At 42.7% G+C, this 25,735-nt stretch overlaps 1 protein-coding gene across 3 annotated transcripts in view; it reads left to right on the forward strand.

The window, feature by feature from the left end:
- The window catches only part of Kctd19 (potassium channel tetramerization domain containing 19), a 39,248-nt gene that overhangs the window by 2,195 nt on the left and 11,318 nt on the right, over positions 1-25,735 (forward strand). For all 3 annotated transcript variants that reach the window (XM_059264152.1, XM_059264151.1, XM_059264153.1), the window contains exons 2-5: positions 5,107-5,403; positions 22,370-22,520; positions 23,823-24,014; positions 25,345-25,476. In XM_059264152.1, coding sequence (XP_059120135.1) covers positions 5,107-5,403; positions 22,370-22,520; positions 23,823-24,014; positions 25,345-25,476 — 772 coding nt within the window. The remainder of the gene's footprint in view (positions 1-5,106; positions 5,404-22,369; positions 22,521-23,822; positions 24,015-25,344; positions 25,477-25,735) is intronic.

Here is a 25,735-nt window from a genome sequence, read left to right on the forward strand (position 1 = left end):
TCAACAGGAGACATGAGTACTAGGAGTTGGACTACAGTCCTCTGGAAGAGCAAAACATGTTTGTTTATTTGTTTGTTTTAGGTTTTTTTTTTTTTTTTTTTTTGGTTTTTCGAGACAGGGTTTCTCTGTGTAGCTTTGCGCCTTTCCTGGGACTCACTTGGTAGTCCAGGCTGGCCTCGAACTCACAGAGATCCGCCTGGCTCTGCCTCCCGAGTGCTGGGATTAAAGGCGTGCGCCACCACTGCCCGGCTTGTTTTAGTTTTTTGAGACAGTGTTTCTCTCTGCTGGGATTAAAGATGTGCGTCACCACCACCCAGCAGAACAAGTGTTCTTAACCATTGAGCCATCTCTTTAGCCCCAATTTGGTGTTGTTTTCTTGAAGGGTAGTCATTCTGACTCAGTGCGATGGACTTTTAGTGCAGTTTTAATTAGGGTCTTAGGGTGTTGAACACTTTCTCAAATAGTTACTGGACATCTTATTTCACCCTTTGAAGAACTATCACTTCAGTTCTATTTATTGACCTGATGACTTGTTTTTCAGGTATTTGAATTTTGGAGGGTTTTTTTTTTAAGATTTTATGTATATATATTAAGCCAGATGTGGTGGCACAGGCCTTTGATCCCAGCTCTTGGGAGGCAGAGGCAGGCAGATCTCTGAGTTTGAGGCCAGCCTGGTTTACAAAGTGAGTTCGAGGCATGCAGGTAATGCACATATATATGTGCAAGCAAAACACATAACTTTTTTGTTGTTGTTTTGTTTGTTGAGACAGTTTTTCTGCAGAACCCTGACTCTCACTGTATAGCCCTGGCTAGCCTGGAACTCAGAGACAAGAGATAAGAAATCCACCTGCCTCTGCTTCCTGAGAACTGGAATTAAAGATGTACATCATCAGAAGGCTGATTTACTGTGTGTGTGTGTGTGTGTGTGTGTGTGTGTGTGTGTGTGTGTGTGTGGTTTTTTGAGATAGGGTTTCAGTACTGTATATAACAATCCTGGCTGTCCTGGCATCTGCTTTGTAGACTAGGCTGGCCTTGAACTCACAGAGATCCACCTGCTTCTGCCTCCCAAGTGCTAGAATTAAAGGCATGCGCCACCACTGCCCAGCTGATTTACCATTTTAATAAGTATAATTCAGTGATCTTATGTTTTCAGAGTTGTGCAACTACCACCACAAACAACTGTAGAATGTTTTTATCTTCCTTAAAGAAATTTATACCCATTCTTAGTCTCCCAGCCCTAAATAATCATTAATCTACTTTATGTCTCTGTAAATTTGCCTTTTCTTCACATTATGTGCTTTGTTTTTCTTAGCATAACTTTCAAGGTCAATCTATGTTCCTTTTTATTAATAACATTTCAATGAGTCAGACCTGGAAGCACACATGTCTTTAATTCCAGCACTTGGGAGGCAGAAACAAGTGCATCTCTGAGTTCAAGGCCAGCCTGGTCTACATAGTAAGTTCCATGCCAGACAGGGTTCCAAAGTGAGACCCTGTCTTAAACAAACAAAACAAAACAAACAAACAAACCTACCAAAATAGTTTCAATGTATGGATATATTCCACTTTGTTTACTCATTTACCAGTTGATGGACAAATTCAACTGAACATAGATATAAAGATTTGTTTTTAGGCTCCAGTTCTATGCTATGTATCTATATGGCTGTCTTTATACCAATAGTACACTGCCTTAATTGATATTAGTGTGTAGTAAGTTTTCAAAATTGGAAGTATGAATCCTAAAATTTTGTTTTTCTTTCCAAAGATTGTTGTACCTATCTTCTGGTCCTTTTCTAAGGTAGCTGGAATTTTCTTCAGAATTGTGTTAAATTTATAGATTAGTTTGGAGACTATCACCATATTTTTAGACAGAGTCTTGTTGTGTAGCTCAGATTAGCCTAGAACTAGCAATCTTCCTGCCTTAGCCTCTCAAATTCTAGGGTTGTAACTGTGGACCACCAAGCTTGAGTATTGTCATCTCCATATTAAATTTCTCAAGTGAACCTATTTTCCCATGTATTTGAGTATTTTAAAAGTTTCTTTCAACAGGGATTCATTAGAAGAGGGTTCATCAGTAAAATGTTTGTTGTGCAAGAATGAGGATCTGAGTTCAAGCCTCAACACCCACATAAAAAGCTAACTGTCCTGTAATCCCAGCATTAGAGAGGAAGACAGAAGAATTGCTGGGACTCACTGGCTAGCCAGTCTAACTGAATCCAAGAACCCAGATTCAGTGAGAGATTAATCTCAAAATACAAAGTGGACAGCAATTGAAAAAGATAACCAAAGTCAACATCTGGCACATACATGCACATATACAAGCAATGATTTAAACAGTGTTCTGATGTTTTCAGAATACAAGGATTATACTTCTTACATTTATCAATGAATGTTTGCTTCTTTTTGATGATATTATAAACAGAATTGTTTATTTTTCTCATTCTCTCTCTCTCTCTCTCTCTCTCTCTCTCTCTCTCTCTCTCTCTCTCTCTCTGTGTGTGTGTGTATACACATGTACGTACACTCAAGTGACCAAGCCTATGTGTGTGCATGCAGAGAGCAGAAGACAACATCAAATATTCTCCCCTCTCATTCTCATGCTTATTCCTTTGAGACAGGGTCTCTCACGTATGTAGTTCAGTATGTAGTTGAAGTGGAGTTCCTCATTTTTCAGCTAGGCTGGCAGCCAGCATATTCCTCAAGGATCTTCTTGTCTCCATCTCCACTCAGTGCTGGGGTTACAGGTGAACATTGGGTCACACACACATCTTTTACTGGGTGTTGGGATCCAAATTCAGGTCCTCATGTTTCACAACAAGCACTCTTACCCATCATTCCAGCCTTTCTCCCACCTCCCACCTTTTAATACAGGTTTTCACTATGTAGCCATAGTTGGCCTTGAGTTCAGTATGTAGCCTACTTTGTCCTCAGACTTAGTGATCTTTCTGCCTCAGTCTTTTTTTTTTTTAATTTTTATTTTGCAATACAATTCAGTTCTACATATCAGCCACAGATTCCCTTGTTCTCCCCCCTCCCGCCCCCCTCACCTTCCCCCCAGCCTGCCCCCCATTCCAATCTCCTCCAGGGCAAAGCCTTCCCTACAGACTGAGATCAACCTGGTGGACTCAGTCCAGGTAGGTCCAGTCCCCTCCTCCCAGGCCGAGCCAAGGGACCCTGCATAGGCCCCAGGTTTCAAACAGCCGACTCATGCAATGAGCACAGGACCCGGTCCCACTGCCTGGATGCCTCCCAAACAGATCAGGCCAATCAACTGTCTCACCCACTCAGAGGGCCTGATCCAGTTGGTGACCCCTCAGCCATTGGTTCATATTTCATGTGTTTCCGTTCGTTTGGCTATTTGTCTCTGTGCTTTATCCAACCTTGGTCTCAACAATTCTCGCTCATATAAACCCTCCTCATTCTCGCTAATTGGACTCCCAGAGATCCACTTGGGGCCTAGTCATGGATCTCTGCATCCAGATCCCTCAGTAGTTGGATGAGGTTTCTAGCATGACAATTAGGGTGTTTGGCCATCCCATCACCAGAGTAGGTCAGTTCGGACTGTCTCTCGACCATTGCCAGCAGTCTGTTGTGGGGGTATCTTTGTGGATTTCTGTGGGCCTCTCTAGCATTTTGTTTCTTCCTATTCTCATGTGGTCTTCATTTACCATGGTCTCCTATTCCTTGTTCTCCCTCTCTGTTGTTGATCCAGCTGGGATCTCCCACTCACCCAAGCTCTCTTTCCCTCGACCCTCGCCCTTCACTACCCCCACTCATGTCCAGGCTGTTCATGTAGATCTCATTCCATTTCTCTGTCATTGGGTGATCCCTGTGTCTTTCTTGGGGTCCTGTTTTCCAGGTAGCCTCCCTGGTGATGTGAGTAGCAGTCCAGTCATCCTTGTTCCACATCTAGTATCCTGCTATGAGTGAGTACATACCATGTTTGTCTTTCTGAGTCTGGGATACCTCACTCAGGATGATTTTTTCTAGATCCATCCATTTGTCTGCAAACCTCATGATGTCATTGTTTTTTCTCTGCTGAGTAGTATTCCATTGTGTATATGTACCACATTTTGTTTATCCATTCTTCAGTTGAAGGGCATCTAGGTTGTTTCCATGTTCTGGCTATTACAAACAATGCTGATATGAACATAGCTGAACAAGTGCTCTTGTGGTGTGGTTGAGCATTCCTTGGGTATATGCCCAAGAGTGGTATAGCTGGATCTTGGGGGAGATGGATTCCCAATTTTCTAAGAAATCGCCATATTGATTTCCAAAGTGGTTGTACAAGCTTGCATTCCCACCAGCAGTGGAGGAGAGTTCCCCTAGCTCCACATCCTCTCCAGCATAAGGTGTCTTCAGTGTTTTTGATCTTAGCCATTCTGACAGGCGTAAGGTGGTATCTCAGAGTTGTTTTGATTGCATTTCCCTGATGATTAGGGATGTTGAGCAATTCCTTAAATGTCTTTCAGCCATTTGAGTTTCCTCTGTTGAGAATTCTCTGTTTAGTTCTATAGCCCATTTCTTAATTGGACTGTTGGGCATTTTGATGTCTAATTTCTTGAGTTCCTTATATATTCTGGATATCAGTCCTCTGTCAGATGTGGGGTTGGTGAAGATCTTTTCCCATTCTGTAGGCTGTCGCTTTGATTACAGATGCATGAAACCTCTCTGGCTTTTTAAATTGTTAATGTGTAAAATATATTTGGTTTTTAAAAATATTCTTTAGTCTTGCTGAGCTCATAACTCTGTGTGTGTGTGTGTGTGTGTGTGTGAATTTCTTTTTTTTTTTTTTTTTTTTATTTTTAAATTTATTTTATTTATTATGTATACAGTGTTCTGCCTGCATGTGTCTTTGCAGGCCAGAAGAGGGCACCAGATCTCATTACAGGTGGTTGTGAGCCACCATGTGGTTGCTGGGAATTGAACTCAGGACCTCTGGAAGAGCAGTCAGTGCTCTTAACCACTGAGCCATCTCTCCAGCCCGTGTGTGAATTTCTTTGAATGTTGTATTTCATTACCATGTCAGCAAATATAGTTTAATACTTCTAGTCAGGAGGCTTTCAATTTTTTTGTTACATAATTCTCACCTTATCTTCCCTTTAGGAGGAGCCTGGAATGCCCCATGAATCAGCAGAGGATTTGTTTCATTTCAATGTTGGAGGCTGGCATTTCTCAGTTCCCAGAAGCAAACTTGCTCAATTCCCAGACTCGCTGCTGTGGAAAGAGGCTTCAGCCTTGACCTCTTCAGAAAACCAGAGGCTGTTCATTGACAGAGATGGTTCTACATTTAGGCATGTCCACTATTACCTCTACACTTCCAAGCTCTCCTTCTCCAGTTGTGCTGAACTGAACTTGCTCTATGAGCAAGCCCTGGGTTTGCAGCTGATGCCTTTGCTTCAGGTAAGATGTGCTTCTCCTCCAAGAAATGTGAGGTTCCTTTCTATATTGGTTTCTGAGGTAACCCTTTTAATGGACAAGTGTAATGAATGAGTTAAAATGATGAACAATATCCTGGAATTGCTTGATGGTTTTTGTTTGTTCTTGAGATACAGTCTCACTGTGTAGGCAGGGACACCTTGACTTATGACCTCGAAGCCCCTGTCTGCCAAGTGCCACACAGTCAGCTCTTAGCTGCACAGTGTTGACAAGGGCTTTCATCTGACTCTGCTTTATTTGTATCAGCAGCCACAAGGGACATGAGTTAGGAGTTAATGTTATTGAGAGGTTATCTTTGGCTCTTTCAAATCTTATTTTAAACTGTACTTATTTATGTTTTTTTTGTTGTTGTTGTTGTTTTTCTTTTTTGAGGTGCTGGAGACAAAACCGAGGCCTTCTGTGTGCTAGGCAAATATGCTACCATTAAGCCACATCTCCAACCCTTGGGTTTTGCTTTGTTTGTTTTGTTTTGTCTTCTTGTTTTTTTGAGACAGGGTTTCTTTGTGTAGCCCTGGCTGTCCTGGATCTCGCTCTGTAGACCAGGCTGGCCTTGAACTCACAGAGACCTTACTGCCTCTGCCTCCTGAGTGCTGGGACTAAAGGTACATGCCACCACCGCCTAGCTGGGATTTTTTTAAAAATGTACATTTCTTTAAGATAATCTTACACTGTTGCCCAGGCTGTCCTGGAAGAACTCATTTTGTATCTTAGGATGTCCTCAAACTCACAGCAATCCTCCCAAATGCTGGGATTATAGGTGTGGACTACCATACCTAAAGCAGCCCTGGGGTTTTGTTTTGCAAAAAGACAGAACAACTCTGTGGAGTCACTTCTTTCCTTCCAGTCTTAGGTGGGTTCCAGAGATGGAGCTCCGGTTGTCAGGCTTGTGTAGCAAGGGCCTTAACCAGTCGCGCCATCGCTCTCCATTTGTGACTCCAGCTACCCTTGAACTTGAAATCTGACTCCCAAATACTGAGATTAACAGACTTGTGTTTTGAACTTTTAAAAGGAAAAAGCTGTACACCTTCTAGGATTTACTATGTACACCATGTCTGAGATTTAAAATCTGTAAGATTCATCAAGACTATTTCTTCTCACAGGCACAGTGGTACACATCTGTAATTTTAACTACTTAGAAGGCTGAAGTGGGATGATTTCTTGAGTGCATGAGTTTAAGACTAGTGTAGGCAACATATGGACAACTCATGTTTTAAAAGAGAAAAAAAAAGCTTCTCATTGTGTCTCTAAGGTACTCAATATTCACTTTGGCAAAGCTCTCCAATTTGCAGAATCCTTTCTTTGCCTTTACTTCTTTATTTTCCAAGAGACTTTTTATTTTTGTTTTGTTTTGAGACAGGGTCTCACAGCTCTGGCTCTCCTGGAACTCAATATGTGACTGGGCTGCAAGCTGGCCTCAAACTCAGAGATCTACCTGTCTTTGCTTTCCTAAACGCTGGGATTAAAAACATGGGACACTAGACCCAGCCCAAGAGCCTTTTACACTTTAAAATTCTTTTTGTTTGTTTTTTGTTATAAGATTTATTTATTTTATGTGTGTGTGTGTGTGAGTATTTGTATGTACATCATGTGTGTGCAGGTACCTTTGGAAGCCAGAAGAGGGGATCAGATCCTCTGGAACTGGAATTAGAGGCAGCAGTGAGTAGCCACTGTGGCTGCTGGCAACTGAACCTGGGTCCTCTGAAAGAGCAGCAAATGCTCTACTGCTGAGCCCAAGAGACTTCTTCTCATTTCTTTCTTTCTGTTTTTGTCTCTGTTTTTAAGTCAGTCTCATTATACAGCTCACGTTGGCCTGGAACTCACTATGTAGATAGCAAGGTTTCAAACTCTGTCAGATTTGCCTGCCTCTGCCTCCCAAGGGCTGGTGATTAAAGGTCTCACTTTATCCATTGTTTTTTGGTAATTTGAGACAGGGTCATATGTGGCTCAAGTTGACCTAGAATTTACTATGTAGCCTAGAATTTACTATGTAGCCAGTGGTGACCTTGAACTCCTGATCTTCCTGCTACCACCTAGTGCTGGGATTACAGGCATTTACCACCAAACCTTTTTGTATTTCTATTTTTTTATTTTGAGAAAGGGTGTCAAGTAGTCCACACTGGCCTCGAACTAACTATACAGCTGAGGAGGACCCTTAATTCCATCTTCTTGCCTCTGCTTCTCACGTGCTGGAATTACAGGCTTGTGCTTCTATACAACCTGCTTCCTTTAAAAAAAATTGTTTTGGTTTTATGATTTTCACTTGTATGTATGTATCTGTGTGTATACACACACATGGGTATGGATCCTCATGAAGGCTAGAAGTGGGCATTGCATTCCATGGAGCTGAGTTGTGAGTGATTGTGAGATGCCCAACTTGGGTGCTGGGAACTGAACTCAGGTCCTCTGCAAGAGCAGCAAACACTTTTACCACTGAGTAGGTCTCTCTAGCACATTTCTTCCTTCCTTCCTTCCTTCCTTCCTTCCTTCCTTCCTTCCTTCCTTCCTTCCTTATTACTTACTTACTTTTTTGGGGGATGGTGATTCAAGACAGGATTTCTCTGTGTAGCCCCTGGCTGTCCTGGAACTCACTATGTAGAGCAGGCTGGCCTTGAACTTAGAGATCTGCTGGCCTCTGCCTCCCTGAGTGCTGGGATTAAAAGCATGCATCACCACTGCCCAGCTGCACTTTTCCTTTCTTATTTTAAGAGTTTTAAATACCTTTACTGATAAAGCATCAAAGTATGACAGAAAATGGAAGCATTACTTTTTAGTTTTCTCCAAGTCACAGAGATCATTTCTGTGGTGGCTGTGCTTAGTTTATTTGGTAGTTTTTGAACAAGGATTTTTTTTTAACCTGGAAAAACTAAATATTATGACTGTGAAGGAAATCTGGGCATGTTCCGTATCAATCCCACTGTCTGGACAAGGTGTTGTTTATTCCATTTCCATAAGGGCTAGCCCATCAACTACAGTGCATCTCCATACACCACTAATTATGCCTTCCCAATACCTCTTGAGAGAAAATAGACTTAGATTGTGTATGTATTTGGGTCAGGAGGAAAGAAACAATTTATTCTGTAGTGTATATGCTTATGGATGATCCTTAGTAAATAATCCAATGTTTTCTCTGAAGTTATATATTTAGAAATCCAAAACCCTTAGCACACTGCAGTGCAAGTTGTAGTTCTCTTAATTTTTTTTCAAACTTCCCATTTGAATCTAAATTTTTGTCAACTTCTTTAGGAGTAAAATACTAGAATTGCTTGCAAATGTCTTCGAAACTGTTTAAATGGCCTGGCATGTTAGGATTGTTCATGGCTGTGTGCCAAGGCATCTTTTTGTGTAGAGAAGGAGTAACTTGTTCATTGCAGAAAATCAAAGAGATCAAGGCAATGTTTTACAGGATAACTTAAAAGAATACAAGCTTCTTATACAAACAGTTTATTAAGCCCTTTAACCCCTTTGCTCATTTCCTAAACTGAAAAAAAATATATCTGGGAATCAGCCTTAAAGTAGGAGGAACAACTCAGAGGCCAATGAGTTGGCCTGATTCCAAAATTCCAAGATGTGTGAGTAGCAGAATTTGAAGAATTATGTGGATCTCCCTCCCTAAAACAGACTGTGAAACAAGTGCTTATGCTTCGGAAATGGTGTTTTCGAAGAAATAAACATTTGGGCTGGCCCAGCCAAAGTGGTATTTATTCACTGAAGCAGAATGTAAATACAGCTGGGAACCAACAGCCGCCTCAAGCAAGTCAACTGCCTCGCACATTTCCACCATTTTTCTCACTGCTAAGGCCGCTCCGACCACTCAGAGGTGTGCCTAAGTGAACAAACACTGCTTGGAGAGGATGAATTTTGTCAATTCTTAGTCTAAAGATTCTTCTTAAGCAGTCTCCTACAAGCATTTAACTATGACTTAATGAGAGCATTCTGGGTTCCAGTTATCATTCCTATGGGCTTTAGGGAAAACGAAGAATGCTACAATAAAATATAATGTGGCCCATGAATGTGGGTGACATATGTAATTATATGCCTCTTTTAAGAGGCGGGGTCTCACTGTGTTGCCTCACCTAGTCCTGCACTCCTGGATTCCACTGATCCTCCTGCCTCAACCTCCCAAGTCACTGGAGGACTATGGGTACATGCAGTAACATCTAGTTTCATAGGTATTATTTAAATTTTGTAGTAGACAAAATTTATAAAGTATAAAGAAATGAGTGAAACCAATTTGCTGATGTATTTTATATAACCCAGTATTTTCAAAATTTTTAATTTGAGATACTTTTTTCTTGTTTTGTTCCAGTCTTCAATATCTGATATGTTTTTTTTATATTTAGCACATCTCAGATTTAGACTACTGCAGGTCAAGAAGGCAGTGACTGCCATACTGGACAGCACATATCTAACTGTTCCACATTGTTAGTGCTACTTCCTAAAGGACTCTTCAGAATTAGCACCTAACAATAAAAATAGAGCTTGGCTCCTGCTAACTGAATGTCTCACTCACTCAAATGGTAGCATACATTGCTCAAGATAGTCTGTAACATGGTAGGCTTTGTTGAAAAATATGGTCGTGCACATCTATAATACCAGTACTTGGGAAGCTGAGACAGAAGGATCATCAGTTCAAGGATAGCCTTGACTACATAGCAAGACCCTACCTCAAATAAATAAACAAATGTTTTAAAAGGACAAAAGAGAGAAGACAAGAAAAGCAGAATCAGAGAATGAGTCAACAAGCAGGATAAGACTGAAAGCTTCTGGAAGACAGGTACCTGAGCTCATACTGATGCTCTGCTCTCTGTCCACCATTCCCTGCATACCTACTGCATTTACCTGCCCTTCTATATACCTAACCTGTACCTTCCTCCTCTAAAAGGTACATTTGAAGTCTCCAATTATAATCAGAACACTGAATGTGTTTGGACAGCCAACCACATGCCAGGTTCTGGAAATAAAAGAAATGAGGTAGGAAGCCATACCATATGAGGGAGGGAGGGAGGGAGGCAGGGAGGGAGGCAGGGAGGGAGGGAGGCAGGGAAGAGAGTGAGAGAGACTAAATGGAAAAAGGCAGAGACTGTAAGATTTTATATATATACAGGCTTTTCCCAGCATCTTCAGTACTTGAGATTAAACACAGGTTTTTGTCAATGTTAGGCAAGTGCCCTACCACTGAGCCATATCCCCAGCCCTGATTCTACCTACATAAAAGGACCATGTATTTTGTGATTGTTTTTATGCATTTTCTGGATGTGGTAGCTTATGCCTATAATCCCAGCACTTGGAGGGTAAGAGAATTATTGTGAGTTCAAGGCTAATATTGGCCACAAACTGAGATCTCAAGAGAATAAAAAGAAGAATGCATACATTAATTCACTCCTCTTTGCCTCTTGACTACGGGTGCAATGGGCCCAGCTGTTCTGAGCTCTTGGCATTGTGACTTCTCTGCAATGGTGGACTATAACTTGGTACTGTGAGCTAAAATGAACACTTGCTCCTCTAGAAATAAAGGAAAAATGAGAGTGAGAGATAGAATAAGAGAAATTTATGGAGAAAAAATAGATTTAGTGACTACCCAGGACTGGATTGTGGGGTAGGAAGGATAAGTTGGATAAAAATAGGCAATGATAATTCAGAGTGCAGGGCTTATTTCTGGGGCACCAGAATAGATAGTGGTAATGGTTGAACAGCTATGCAAATCTACCAAAACCCAATGAGTTGTACCCTTTAAACTGGTATGCTTTAGCTGGGCCAGGTGGTACAGGCCTTTAACCCCAGCTGTTTGGAAAGCTGAGCAGGATGATCTAAAGTTCAAGACCAACTTGAGTAATTTAGCAAGATGATAGTGGGATTGGGCATGAGGCTGGGGCTGCAGCTTAGTATTAGAATGTTTGCCTAGAACATACAAGGCCCTGGGCTTCATCTCCAGTTTTCTTAAATGTGAGTTTTATAGTATGTATAATAAAGTTGTTGGGGCCAGAGAAATGGGTCAGTAGTGCTTACTAAGCTCCTGCAGAGGACCCAGGTTCAGTTCCTAGCATCCACATACTTGCTCACAACCACCTGTAACTCCAGTTCCTGGGGAATCTGACACTTTCTTCTGGCCTCTCCTGGTTCCTGCAGGCACACAATGCACATAAATTCGTGCAGGAATACACATAAAAAAATAAGTAAATAAACCTTTAAAGTTGTAAGGAAAAAAAATCAGTGGCTGCTGGCTTGACAGTATATCAGAGTCTGCAAACTATATAGGTGATGGACCAAATCCCATGCACTCCTCTGTGTGTGTGTGTGTGTGTGTGTGTGTGTGTGTGTGTGTGTCCCATTAGCTAAGAATATTTTTTTACATTTTCATGATTGAAGAAAAAAGTCAAATTTCAGTGCTCATTGGTAAAGTTTCATTGGAATACAGCCATGCTCATCTGTTTGTATATTGTTTTTGAAACTACAAAAGAGCTGAGTATTTGAATTGACAGAGACCATATGGCTAGCAAAGCCTAAAATATTTAGTATCTGGCCTCTCATGAGGGATTCTCCTGGCCTAGATTCAATAGAGGCAAGGGAAGAAGCAGGAAGATTAGCTAGGAAGCTCTGGCAGGACCCAGATAGTGGTTCTCAGCCTTCCTAATACTGAAGCCCTTTAATACAGTTCCTCATGCTGTGGTGACTCTCCACTGTAAAGTTGTTTTTATTGCTATTTCCTAACTGTCATTTTTGCTACTGTTGTGAATTGTAATGTGTTTTCAGATGGTCTTAGGTGACCACTATGAAAGGGACGTTCAACCCCCAAAAGGGGTGGCAACCCGCAGGTTGAGAACCTCTGCTCCAGATGAAAGATAATGCTGGTTTGGTCTTGAGTGTTAATAGAAACAATTTAAATCCTGGTCTTGATGAATTTGCAAATGAATGGGATGCAGGACATGAAAGAATGGACAACTTATGTTTCTACCCTGAGCAACCAGGTAAATGGTAAATTCTAAGCGATGTGAACATTTAAGAGGCAGGGATCACAAGTTGAGATCGACGATGTCAAGCTGGAGAAAAAGTGAAAAGGTAGTAAATCGAAGTGGAGAGAATGAGGAGTCACTGGATATACAGGTCTGGAATTCATGGGAACAGTTGGGACTAGAAATATAATCTGAGAGTCATCAAAGCTGATATGTAAATCTTTGAACATGGAAGTTTTGGAATGTTATATATTATTCACAGGGAAGATATAAAGTAGTCACTGCCAGTCCATACATAACATCCTTAGGCTTCCTAAAACTTCATGTGGAATTTGAGAAGCCCTCTTAAACATAACCTACTCTAAGCCTTTCACTTGCCATCAGACTGATTAGAAGTCACAGCCGCTACTAAAGAGTGTGACATTTCCCTTCAGGGTCACTCACAAGAGTTTAAGGTTCAATGCAGACTATTGGTTCACTTTTACATGCTCTTTGAAGCCCACTGAGGATTGAATACAGGGCTTCACACTCATGCTGACACACACATTATCACTAAACTACATCTTAGCCCAATTTTTCCTATTTCACTGCCTTCTGGAAACTTCAAAGTTTGAACCATAAGTTGTTCCATTTGTCAGCAATCTGCTACCAGTAAGGAATCCAAATATGCCTACATCCTTTGAGTTCAAGGGGTTGCCAGGGAGATTTTGTTGATCACACAAATGATGCCTTTAATAAAACAGGTCAGTGGCAGTCTCACATTTCCTATTACTTAAGATGTGAGACTGTTGCATGAATTCTAAATGGTCTTATAATAAAAACCTGGAGCCAGGTGTTGGGGTAAATGCTGAAAGATCAGAGAAACAAAGGAACAAGCCACAGCTACTTTTCACCTCGACAACTCCACGAGTCCTCTGACTGAATGCCTCTTGAGTCCTTAGCCGAAAGGGTCTTGAGTTCCTGTCTCCTCACACCTTATGTGCCTTTCTCTGCCCAACCATTTCACTTCCTATCTCAATCTTCCTGGTGCTGGGATTAAAGATGTGTGCTTCCCAAGTACTGGGATTAAAGGTGTGTGCTACCACTGTTTGGCTCTGTTTCTCTTTTAGACTGGATTAATCTTGTGTAGTCTAGGGTGTCCTTGAACTCACAGAGATCCAGATGGATCTCTGCCTCTCCCTCCGAGTGCTAGGTTTAAAGGTATGTGCCACCACTGCTTGGCCTCTATGTATAATCTAGAGGCTAGCCCTGTCCTCTGATCTTTGGGCAAGTTTTATTTGTTAACAAGTACAAACTCAGTGTTACTACATGAGACAGACTACCCTGTGATCTTGAAGAAGAATATATAAACAGCAGATAGTCATTCCAACAATGTGGTTTGTGGACAACAATGAATAAGTGGACAAACAATGGATAAGTGTAAAGCCCTTGAAATGGCTTCAAGGGTCCCCACTGACTGGTCCGTCTGCTCATACTGGCTCATATCACAAATATATATATATATATGTATATATATATATATATATATATATACAGTCATGTATATATGTGTACGTAGACTCACTCCACACACACACACACACACACACACACACACACACACAAAAGTTCAATCATACCCCTAAGTATCCCCTATGCTTACTTTTCATGCCCCTGTACTCTTTTTTTAAATATTCTCCTTTTAAATTTTGTTATAAATGTAGCCCGTAGAAAGTAGGAAGCCTCGCCTGACATTTCCAGACAAAGTTAAAGTTATTGTTGTTCTGTTCTTATAACAATGCTAATTCTGTTGGGATCATGTTTTTGTATGTCTTTCTCCTTCTCTGGTTTATATTTTTTTCATGCTTGCATTTCCAATGTTTTTCAAAGTATCTGGCATCTATAGATGTTTAATTAACACCTACTGGGAGATGAAGACTGGACTCACCTCTATGGAGTGAGACTAGAACCAGCGGTAGAGAGACAAATTTGAAATATTGAGAGTGTCCTTACTTGGCTTCTTCTGATGCATATCCTTTTGGCCTAACAGCATCAGGACAGCGCAGGCACTCTTCGTCTTCACACAGCCATCAGGGATTTGCCGGTTCCCTAAGCTCTTCTACCATTATGTTCCTCACAGGAGCCCATAAGAACATAAGGCATCTCCATTACTGTTTTGAAAATCCTGTTAAGTCCAAAAGCTTTGCCAGCAGGGTACATTTGTCAGCCATCTTTTAGCAACGTACACGCCCCTGCACCATCAGTTTTACATTGCTTCTGATTTGTTTTTCACTATTATCTAGGCCCAAAGCAATTAGCCTTCTGGATTCATGTATTTCCATAAAAAAATCCTCCCTTGGCTGGGCATAGTGGAGCATTTCCATAATTCCAGAACTTGGGAGGCTGAGGCTGGAGGACTGCAGCAAGTTCAAGAACAGCCTGGGCTATATAGCAAGACTTGGGTGAAATAAGAGACCTCCCTCCAGTAACTTCCCATGTCATAACATATGAAGAGTAAAATTCCAAAAAGTAATATTCAGGTAGATGAAGGTAGACCTGAAGTCAGCCTACAGAAAACCAGCCATATGCTCTGTGACAACTTGAATCAGTAAAGCCAAAAGCTCCCTGGAAGCTAGGCTCCCTGGAGTGTTTTTTATTCATGCATTCTTTCAACAGAAAATGCACTGGTGTCCCATTTCTAGCAGAGAATAATACAAGCCAAGTCCTTGGGGTCTCAGGGAAGTTATACTCTTAGAGAAGAGCTGACAGAGCATAAATAAGTAAGTAGGTAAGGGAGTTGGGGAATGTTTCTGTGGTTTCTTAAAGCATCCTAATGTCTTCCTGTGAGCAAAGGTCTTACATTTCTAGATACCAGAGCAAGGACTCACTGAGAGAGTTCAGGAAACAACCTCGTTGAAGCTCCTGGGCCTACTTGCTTAGCTTGACCCCTTCGATTAACACATAGCACGTCCTCACTGGCTGAAATTGCAATCTTTGTAGATTTAGTTGCCTGAATTCTTCTCCTTTTAAAGATTTGTCAAATATTCCCTTTCTTGGAGAAAATGGGGCTGCTCACAGTTTAATAAAACATCAGGACATAGAGGTTTCATTTCTATAAAATGGCTCATCCTCTCCTCCACTAGAATACTTACTTCCTCTCAAGCTAGTTGGATTGACCTACTACAGTATATACCCCATACCAAACAATGCTTCCAAAGAATGCTAGGCCGGCCTTAAGCAGGTTGTTGTCCTGGACAGGAATTCCCTTCCTCCCCAGGGGCCCCTTTTCCCGTGGCCAGTTTAGATTTGCTCAAGGGCTCATCTGTTTTAGCCACTAAGATAGAATTTGGGGTTTGAATCTACAGGTGGCAAGTTCCAGCTCTTGTGACTACTAAGCAGTACCTTAGAATGGGTTTAGATGCTCCTTTGTCTTTCTCCAGGACTTCCCTAGCTCACCCACCCTCTTTTCTCTATTGTGTTCTTTGCCTTTCTGTCCACTACCAATCAAACTCAAACTGAGCCCTTTCTTCCCACCATTCCCTTTCTGTCCCTTCTCACTGTGGTCCTTCTCTCAAGTCTTCTGTCTCTCAGGTCCCCAGTTGGAGTCATTATCTTCACTGCCCTCTGAACTGTGAACTGTGTGTGCTAGCTTTGCCTAAAGTCTTGGACATCCAGGATCTTCATCAGTTGTGTGAGTGCAGTCCACCTCTCTGTCAGACCTTCTGCCTTTCTTTGCCTTTCTTTCCAGAAGACTCAGCCTGCGAGCTCCAGTTTCATGCAGTCTTTCATATAACTTAATTCCACGAACTTCCTCTCTATTAGGTGCATACATGAACCCAGCCCTCTGCCAGGCACCTGACGACAGAGGAAAGAACTGGCCTGGATCCAACCCAAAAGCTTGTGTAGAGAAGTGTGTATGTGTTTGTGGTAACGGGGGGCGGGTGGTGAGAATGGCTGGCTCTGGCTGGAGGAGGCACCAGGTTCTGTAGCTTGAGAAATGGGAAGAGGAGTTTTCTGGGCAGAGGGAATAACATACATAAAGTTGAGGTAGGGTGGGAGGACAGATGAACTAGCTTGGTCAGTCTCTAAGTTTGATCCCCAGAACCCACATCAAAATGTCAGACATGGGCCAGGCGGTGGTGGTGCATGCCTTTAATCCCCAGCACAAACAAACAAACAGATCTTTTATGTGTATTCCTGTATATCAAGTACATACCTGGTTACCACAGAGGCCTGAGGGCAACATTGGATACTGGGACTCAAACCTATGTCTTTAGAACAACCAGTTCTCTTAACTACTGTGCCATCTCCCCAGCCCAGAGTCCAACCTCTTAACCACTGTTCTCTGCACATTTCTCTCTACAGGCTTCTGAGCTGAATTCAGGTCTGTTCTCTTTGCTATTACACAACATCTCCAAATTTCAGGTTTCTCACATGCAAAGTAAAGACAATGAAATCTGGAAAGTATTGTGAGGATTATAGCCAAAATTATGCTAATTGCCTTCTCCTTGGTGGTCACATCCCACACTACCTTTCCAGCTTCATGTTCCAATGTTCTGTTTTCAACCCAACATCAATGACACTAAATTCATAAAACTCCCAAAGCACACCATGTTCTTTGGTTCTGCCTCAGCACTTTTTAATGCTTGCAACTGTACACGTGTGTGTGTGTGTGTGTGTGTGTGTGTGTGTGTGTGTGTGTGTGTGTATCAAAGTATCATCTTCAGGAATATCATCTACTTCCTTTGAGACAGGGTCTCTCATTAGTCTGGAGCTCACCAATCAGGTTGACTGGCTGACTGGTGAGTCCCAGTGAGCCTCCTACCTGCACACACACAGTGTTAGGATTATTAGCCTATGCCACTATGACTGACATTTTTGTGTAGATGCAACCAACCTTCTTATTAAATAAGAGACACAGAACCAATGCAAAGAAGAAAGCCAAGAGGTCAGAGCTAAGAGCTAAAACCTTACCCTTCCTCCTGCAGTGGTCCTACCTCTCCGAACTCACTACCCCTGTGTTAATGTCTTTATATAGTGTTCCTGTTCTGCCTTCTCATTGGTTGTAAACCCAACCACATGACCGCCTCGTCACGGCCTGTCTATATAGGCCTCCAGGTTTTCCTTGCTTGGTATTGAGATTAAAGGCATGTGTGTCCAATAATGGCTGTATCCCTGAACACACAGAGACTTACCCAGCTCTGCATACCAAGTGCTGGGATTACAAGTATACACCACCACTGCCCTGCTTTCCTATGGCTTGCTAATAGCTCTGACCCCCGGGCAACTTTATTTATTAACATACAAATAACATTTTAATACAAATAAAATATCACCATATTTTTGTTTGTTTGTTTTTCGAGACAGGGTTTCTCTGTGTAACAGTCATGGCTATACTGGAACTCACTCTGTAGATCAGGCTGGCCTTGAACTTGGAGATCCACCTGCCTCTGTCTCCCAAGTACAGGGATTAAAGGTGTTTGCCACCACTGCCTAGAAAGAATTTTTAATTAAAAAAAAAAAAGCCAGACTCTCAAGTCCTAGACTCCATTCCCAGCATCTTAACTTTCTTGGAAGACTGAATCCCTTATGGCTTCCTTGGCCCTGTTTCCCATGTGGAGAAAAAAAGTGTAGTAATAACCAGGCCTGGTGGCACAAACCAATAATCCCAGTTCCTTGGGAGGCTGAGGGAAGAGAATTACAAGTTCAAGGCCCACCTGGGCTATGGAGTTCATAGCTTAGGAAACTTAGTGAGACCTTGTGTCAACATTTTTTAAGAGAGGGGGCTTGGGGCTGAATGATGCTCGGCAATTAAGAGCAAGTACTGCTCCTGCAAAGGGCCTAAGTTTACTTCACAGTACCCATGTCAGGCAGCTCACAACCACCTATAAATCCAGCCTCTGGTGGATCCCAGGCCATTGGCCTCCATAGACATCTTCACCCATGAGCACATACCCACGGACACACACACACACACACACACACACACACACACAGAGTAATAAAGCCTGCTTTGTGGGCAGAGATGAGTAGAAGGATTTGGAGTAAATGTGCCTAGAATTAAAATGACAGATTTAAAGGACAGAGTCAGAATTCAAGCCTGTGTTCTAGTTCAAGGCCCTCGTGTTGCCCCATTGATGGTGTAGGGCCTTATGTGCAATGCTAAGGAAAGTTTGTACTGATCCCACAGGCAATAACAAACACTGACCTTTTAATGGGAATGATTTGAATTATTTGGTACATTTTAAAGGTTACTGTATGGAGAAAGTTTAGGGATGGGTAAGGAGAGAAAATGGAGAGGCAGGAGATGGAATCTAGGGCTTGCTATCTATCTATCTGAGTGGAGAGACAATGAATAACATTCAAATAACAGTCCCTAATTTAAATCTTTGTCTTAGTTAAGATTTCTATTGCTAAGATAAAACATCATGACCATAAACATCTTAGCAAGGAAAGGGTTTATTTCATCTTACACTCTCAGGTGCACACAATCACTCAGGGAAGTAAGGGCGATAATTTGAGGCAGGAATAGGAGCAGAAGCCGTGGAGGAGTGCTGCTGACTGACTTGCTCCTCCCAGCTTTCTGTTTGCTTTTCTTTCTTCTCTTCTTTTCTTTCTTTCTTTCTTTCTTTCTTTCTTTCTTTCTTTCTTTCTTTCTTTCTTCCTTTTCTTTCTTTTTTTTCTTGCTTGCTTGCTTGCTTGCTTTCATTTGTTTTTCAAGATAGAGTTTCTCTGTATAGTTCTGGCTGTCCAGAACTGCTCTGTAGACCAGGCTGATCTTGAACTCAGAGATATGCCTGCCTCTCAAGTTCTGGGATTAAAGGTGTGTGCCACCACAACTTTCAGTTTGCTTTCTTATACAGCTCAGGAACACCTACCCAGGGTTGGTACCTCCCACAGTGAGCTGGGCCCTCCAATGTCAATCATCAACCAAGAAAATGCCCCACAAGCTTGCCCATAGAACCAATCTGGTGGGGGCATTTTCTCAATTGAGGTTCCTTCTTCCCAAATGACTCTAGCATGTATAAAACCAGCCAACACCCCTCTAGCTCCTAGGACACCACAAGAAAACCCATAGAATCAACTAACCTAGGCTCATAGGGGCCCACAGAGACTGAACCAACAAACAGGGAGTCTGTATGGGACTGACCGAGGCCCTCTGCATATATGTTACAGTTGGGTAGCTTGGTCTTCATGTGGAACTCCTAACAGGACCAGGGACTGTCTCTGACTCTTTTGCCTGCTTCTGGGACCCTTTTCCTCATACTGGGTTGCCTCATCCATCCTTAATATGAGGGAGGTGCCTAGTCTTACTGCAACTTGATATACCATGTTTGGTTGATATCCATAGGATGCCTGCCTTTTTCTGGAGAGAAGCAGAGTGGATGGAGGGGATGGGGGTAGGCAGAGAGCAGAGGGAAGGTGAGGGGGGAGGGACTGGGAGGAGAGGAGGAAGGGGTAACTGCAGTTGGGATGTAAAAACAAACAAAACAAAACAAACAGCCAGCACATCTTTCAAGGATTTTTATTAACCAGAAGAACCATCAAAACTCATCAGGTAGCTTGCATGGTTCTCTGCTCTGTGGTTCTTGTTTATTGCTCTCAATCCATCGCCTTTTCTCCTTCAACCTCAATGTCACGTCCAAGGCAGAGGTGAGTGGGCGAATATATACCTCTATCCACCTTGTCCTGTCCTGTCCTTCCTGGACACAGTTACCATTTCCTTCCTTTGTCCCACTTCTCAGCAAAAATACTGTCAAGCTGTCATCCTTCATCTTGATTCAGTGTTTTCCCATTTGCAATGCATACTCCGTTCTGACTACTCAGTCACCATCCTGGCATCTCATCATACATTTTCTTTGCCCAAAGAAAAAATATTTGCTCTTACAGAAACTTTTCTCTGATCGTTTCCCTCCTCCAGAGAGCTGACACCTTGACACAGAGGCGAATGCTGTGTGCATACCTAAACCGAGAGAGAACAGAAAGCTGGGTCCTATTTTAATGATGTGAAAATAGTAGCAGGGTTCCTGAGGATCCAGACGATTTGTAACAGATGCTTAATCTTGCCTCATAATATACAAACTGTTGGCTTCCACATGCATGTGTATGTTCATGTGTTTGTATGAGTTGGCATGTGTGCATGTGTGTGGGTCGCTAGTGGAGGTTGTCTAGTTGTCATCCTCAATTGTTAATCACCTTGTTTTTTGAGTCTGAGTCTCTCACTGAACTTGGAGCTCAATATCTAGTTGGATTGGAAGGGTAGAAGGTTCCAGGGATCTATCTGCCTGTCTCTACCTTCCCAGTACTAGGATTCCAGATAACGTGCTGTCATACCTTTAACATGGCCTCTAGGGAGGTTTGGATGCATGGGCAGCAAGCCTGTTAGTGAACCATATCCTCAGTCCTTCTATGTCTTTCTTTTCCCCAAGCCAAAAACTCCAAATCTAACCAGAAAGGAACCTAGCAAAGCACAGTGAGTATTTCTCAAGACTCCCTTCCCGAAATTCCACATGTGCAGTCTTCCTCATTACTTGGTATTCCAGGAAAATACTCCCCACAACCCTGTCATTGCTCAATCCTCCCTCAGGTCCCATAGCCACCCAAAACGGGGCTGATTTTTCCACTCTGGCTAGCCTGCTTCATTTTGAGACCTTAAGCAGTTATGAGAGGGCCAGTTCCTACATACAGCCACCAGAGGGCTCTTCTTAATTCTTGAGATCCCAAGAGCAATCTCACAAGGTCTTCCCACCTGGGTAGCTAGCAATTAGAGGTAGGTTCTTTTGTTATTATTGAATCGGAGGCTTTCTGTCTGTTACAAGGTTCTTAGAGGAGAAAGATGATCATATGTATGGCGCCTATAAAGGATCACTTGTCCTGTTGTGTCCAACAGTTTATTAGGAAAATACTATCTTCCAGAGTGAGGTCAGAACATTTTGGTTTAATACCATGATAATCTGTTCCCTGAAGGACTGAGAAGGAGAATGAGTCCTTGGGTAAGAGTGGAATGAAGATCCCTAACCCACTCTGCCCTGGGATTCGGCCCTACTTAGGTGGGGTGCTCCACTGGTGGTTGGTGGTCACTGGCACATTCAAACCTAGATTCTCTCTGAATTTAGGAGACCATTTATGCAAGTTACACAGCCTTTGAACTCAACTGTCTCATCAGTAAAACACTCACCACATCTATCTCTCAAGTTAAACCAGCAAATGTATGTGATAGTGATTTGAAAATATAACCCTGTTCCAGAATTTTATTATATGTTAATCTCACTGTTAGACTACTTTCCAGAATGAGGATGAATATACATAATGAGCAAATTACAACAATCATAAAAGATCAGGGTTTTTGAACTATTAGGACAATACTAGAAGATATCCAGTTTCAAATGACTAAAGAGAATTACTCTGTAACTGGGCATGACGGGAAACACCTGTAATCTCAATGCTTAGGCGATGAAGGCAGCAGGCCAGGAATGCAAGGCCACCCTTGGCTATACAGTGAGTTTGAGGTCAGCCTGTGTTGCATGAGGCTTTGTCTCAAAAAAATAAAAGGCAAAGCCAGGTGGTGATGGCACACACCTTTAATTCCAGCACTTGGGAGGCAGAAGCAGAAGCAAGTGGTTCTCTGTGAGTTTGAGGCCAGCCTGGTCAACAAAGCCAGTTCCAGGAGAACCAGTACTGTTACATAGAGAAAGCTTGTCTTGAAAAAAAAATAGAAAAAGTGGGGGAGGATCTCCATAGATTTTTCAAGAAAAAAATCCTGTTATTTGACATAAAATTGGAAGAAAAAAATTGCTTCAAACTCAGAAGAAAAATAATCATTGGGATTTTGAATTATTACCATGCCATCTTACAACTTCACATTTTTACATTTTGTGATTCAGTTTATTTTAAAATACTGTCCCAAGCAAATCAGATAGCATTTTTCTGAGTACTCAGTGTAAAGGAAAGTTGCTTACGAGGTTTCGATGGTCAAGGCAGCACTCTTCTTTATGTGGCAGACCCTAGACAATCTGAAGGAGGGGAAGCACCACCTCCGCGTGCGGCCTGCGGACATCCCGGTTGCTGAGAGAGCATCTCTGAACTACTGGCGGACATGGAAGTGCATCAGCAAGCCTTCCGAGTTTCCAATCAAAAGCCCAGCCTTCACAGGTATAATCATGGGTAGGCCCACCCTGTGAGTCACCAGCTCCTTCTTTCCCACCCCAACAGAAGTTAACCTCCATGTGAGCTAGTTCTGGATGAAGTCTCTATTTCTCCGTCATCTCTTTTGACCTGGTACTGCTCACCTGTCCTCTGCATGGCTGCTTGCCTACTGGAACTCAGCACCCTGCTCTGTTCCATTCTGATGCATCTCGGCTTCATTTAGGTTATTATGATGTTTTCCAATCTCTCCTAAAAAGTAAGGCTCTGTCATCATTTCAAATTACCTCCAGCCACCATGCAAAGATGCCCAAGTGATTATAGGCTTCTAAGTCCCTTGCAATGTACGCTGGCCTATGGTGGGACATCGGGAATCCATGATTATTAATGGGCTTTGGGCTTCCAGAGAAGTCAAACGCACTTATTTAATCTATAGTTCACAGAAGTTGGTTTGATCAATTAGAAAGACCATGGAGGGGCTAGAAAGATGACTCAGCAGTTAAGAGCACTTGCTGCTTTTGATGAGGACCCAGCACCAACAGGGCAGCTCATAACTGTCTTAACTCCAATTCCAGAGAATCTGATGCCCTTGTCCAGCCTTTATATGGTATACATATATACATATAGGCAAAATACTCATACATATAGATAAAAATAAATCTTTTCTTTTTTTGGTTTTATTTTGTTTTTTTGTTTTCTTTTTTTATTTATTTATTATGTATACAGGAGAGGGTGCCAGATCTCATTACAGATGGTTGTAAGCCACCATGTGGGTGCTGGGAATAGAACTCAGGACCTCTGGAAGAGCAGTCAGTGTTCTTAACCTCTGAGCCATCTCTCCAGCCCTTGTTTCGTTTTTTTAAGACAGGATTTCTCTGCGTAGCCTTGGCTGTCCTGTAACTCACTCTGTAGACCAGGCTGCCTCGAACTCAGAGATCTGCCTGCCTCTGCCTCCCAAGTGCTAGGACTAAAGGCGTGTGCCACCACCGCCCAGCTTAAAAATAAATCTTAAAGAAGAGACATGGATAACTGAATTTAGTGACTTTGAGTACATAACCCAAAATATCATATCATTCAATATCTGTTTACTGTCTGTAGAAAAAAAATAAAACAATACAAAAACAGATTTTTCATGCCTAGTTTACCAGAACTTCTTGACCTTAAATACACATCTGGAAAGAGAAAAGGGGGAAAGAAGCATATGGCAGAGACTGTCCCCTAGGTGGTCCCCAACTTCCTCTGGGACCTCCGGGGTCAATGGGAGCATTGGCCTCAGGGAGGTGGTGACACCTTCTGTTCATTCTCTTCCAGGTCTTCATGATAAGGCACCTTTGGGACTCATGGACACCCCACTGTTAGACACAGAAGAGGAAGTGCACTACTGTTTCTTGCCCCTCGACTTGGTAGCCAAGTATCCAAGCCTAGTAACGGAAGACAACCTGTTGTGGCTGGCTGAAACTGTGGCCCTGATCGAGAGCGAGTGCAGCGAGTTCCGCTTCATTGGTGATTGCTCTGTCTAGGGTGGCCACCTCCCTCTCCACACCCACACACACCTATCACGGTCCGTTTGTTGCTATGGCCTGAGGATGTTCTCTGAGCAGAGGTTGTAGAAACATGATAATCTTCCAAGAGGCAAGCAGAGTCCTTCATTAGGCTCTCCCTTAGCTCAGAGCTTTTTTTGTTTTGTTTTGTTTTTGAAACAGGCTCTGTCTCTAGGTTACTAGATTGTCCTGGAACTCACTATGTAGCCCAGGCTGGCCTCAAACTCACAGAGATCCACCTGCCTCTGCCTCCTGAGTGCTGGGATTAAAGGCCTGTGCCACCATGCCCAGTCCAGCTCAGAGCTATTTTAGCTCCTATTTCTTTTGTGGTGGCCTAGCTATAAAGGGACACTGAAACTCCCTAAAGTAGTGTTAAGGACCACAGGAGCTGATGGTAAGGACAGAGGACTGAGCTGAACTCCGGTTGCTTCTCATACTTTGCTTATGTCTCTAGCTAGGCTCTAGGCCTCAGCTGCTCTCACCATATAGCAAGGAAATAGGGTTGTTTCAAAGATCCTATCTACCCTCCCTTCCATTACACTTGGAGTGCGGAGGAAGGGGGTGAATGATGACAGTTTCTCCAGAATCATACAGAACAGGCCACTTGAGCTAAGGAGGGATTAGATCTCTCATCCTGCCCAAAGGGAGCCTTCCTTCCCACACTGCCCCATGACTAGCTTTGCTGGCCTGTGAGCTGAATAGCCTCTCCGCTATCTAGATAACTAGAGCAATAAACAAGCACCTGAATGGACAGGACAATAAATACCAAGTTATGTCAGGGGCCCAAATGCTTGAGGCCCCAGCTACCCAGATTCAAAGTCACCTAGGAAGTTGTTTGTACTGTGAGTTGATTCACAGAGGAACTTAGTGTTGGTTCCCTGCCTCCTGTACTATAATCCAGCAGGGACAAACTCAAGCACCACCTGGAAGCCCAGGCTCGGCCAGGCCTCTCCTCTCTAACAAGACAACTCCCTCTTTTGGAATGACCTGCTTTTGGGTCAAGACTCTCAGGGTAAGTCTCAGGGCCTTTGTGTTTACAAAGAAGGCCTGGGAAGGCCAGGCCAGGCCAGGCCAGGGGTGGTCACACCCATGGACTCAGACACAGGAAAACAAAGTAATCTGAGGTCTTTGAAAACCACCGCCTCAGCAAACCTAATCAGGTATGTTTAGCAATTGTTTCCAAACAAGGAGAGCCTAACATAAGAAGAAAGCACTGAAAATCTGCCAGGACATGGAGAGATTAGTCATGAATATGCTTTGTTAACTCATGCTGTTTCTCTTTGCTTTTCAAGTGAATTTTCTCCGCTCACACAAGATTTTACTACCAGATAACTTCTCCAACATAGATGTGTTAGAAGCAGAAGTAGAAATTCTGGAAATCCCCGAGCTTACAGAAGCTGTACGGCTGTACCGGATGAATATGGGTATGTTGCCCGGGAACTTTGACTTTGCCTTGATATTCTAGAACAGCCCAGGCTTGAGCTACAGAAGCCAAGAGCAAGCATCTCCCCTTGGTTACTTTGGACTTGGGTGGTAGTGAGAAACAGGCATTATGACTGACTTAGGATCTAAGAAAAGGAAATTTGGCTTAAAGCCCCACATGCCCTCTCTATTCAGCATTGCATCCAAGGCCAGGGCCAAAGGGAGGCCTGCTTAGCCTGGAGCAGAAGGAGCCTAGTCTGG

The sequence above is a fragment of the Peromyscus eremicus genome, chromosome 5 (genome assembly GCF_949786415.1).
Source record: "Peromyscus eremicus chromosome 5, PerEre_H2_v1, whole genome shotgun sequence".
Classification (NCBI taxonomy): Eukaryota; Metazoa; Chordata; class Mammalia; order Rodentia; family Cricetidae; genus Peromyscus; species Peromyscus eremicus.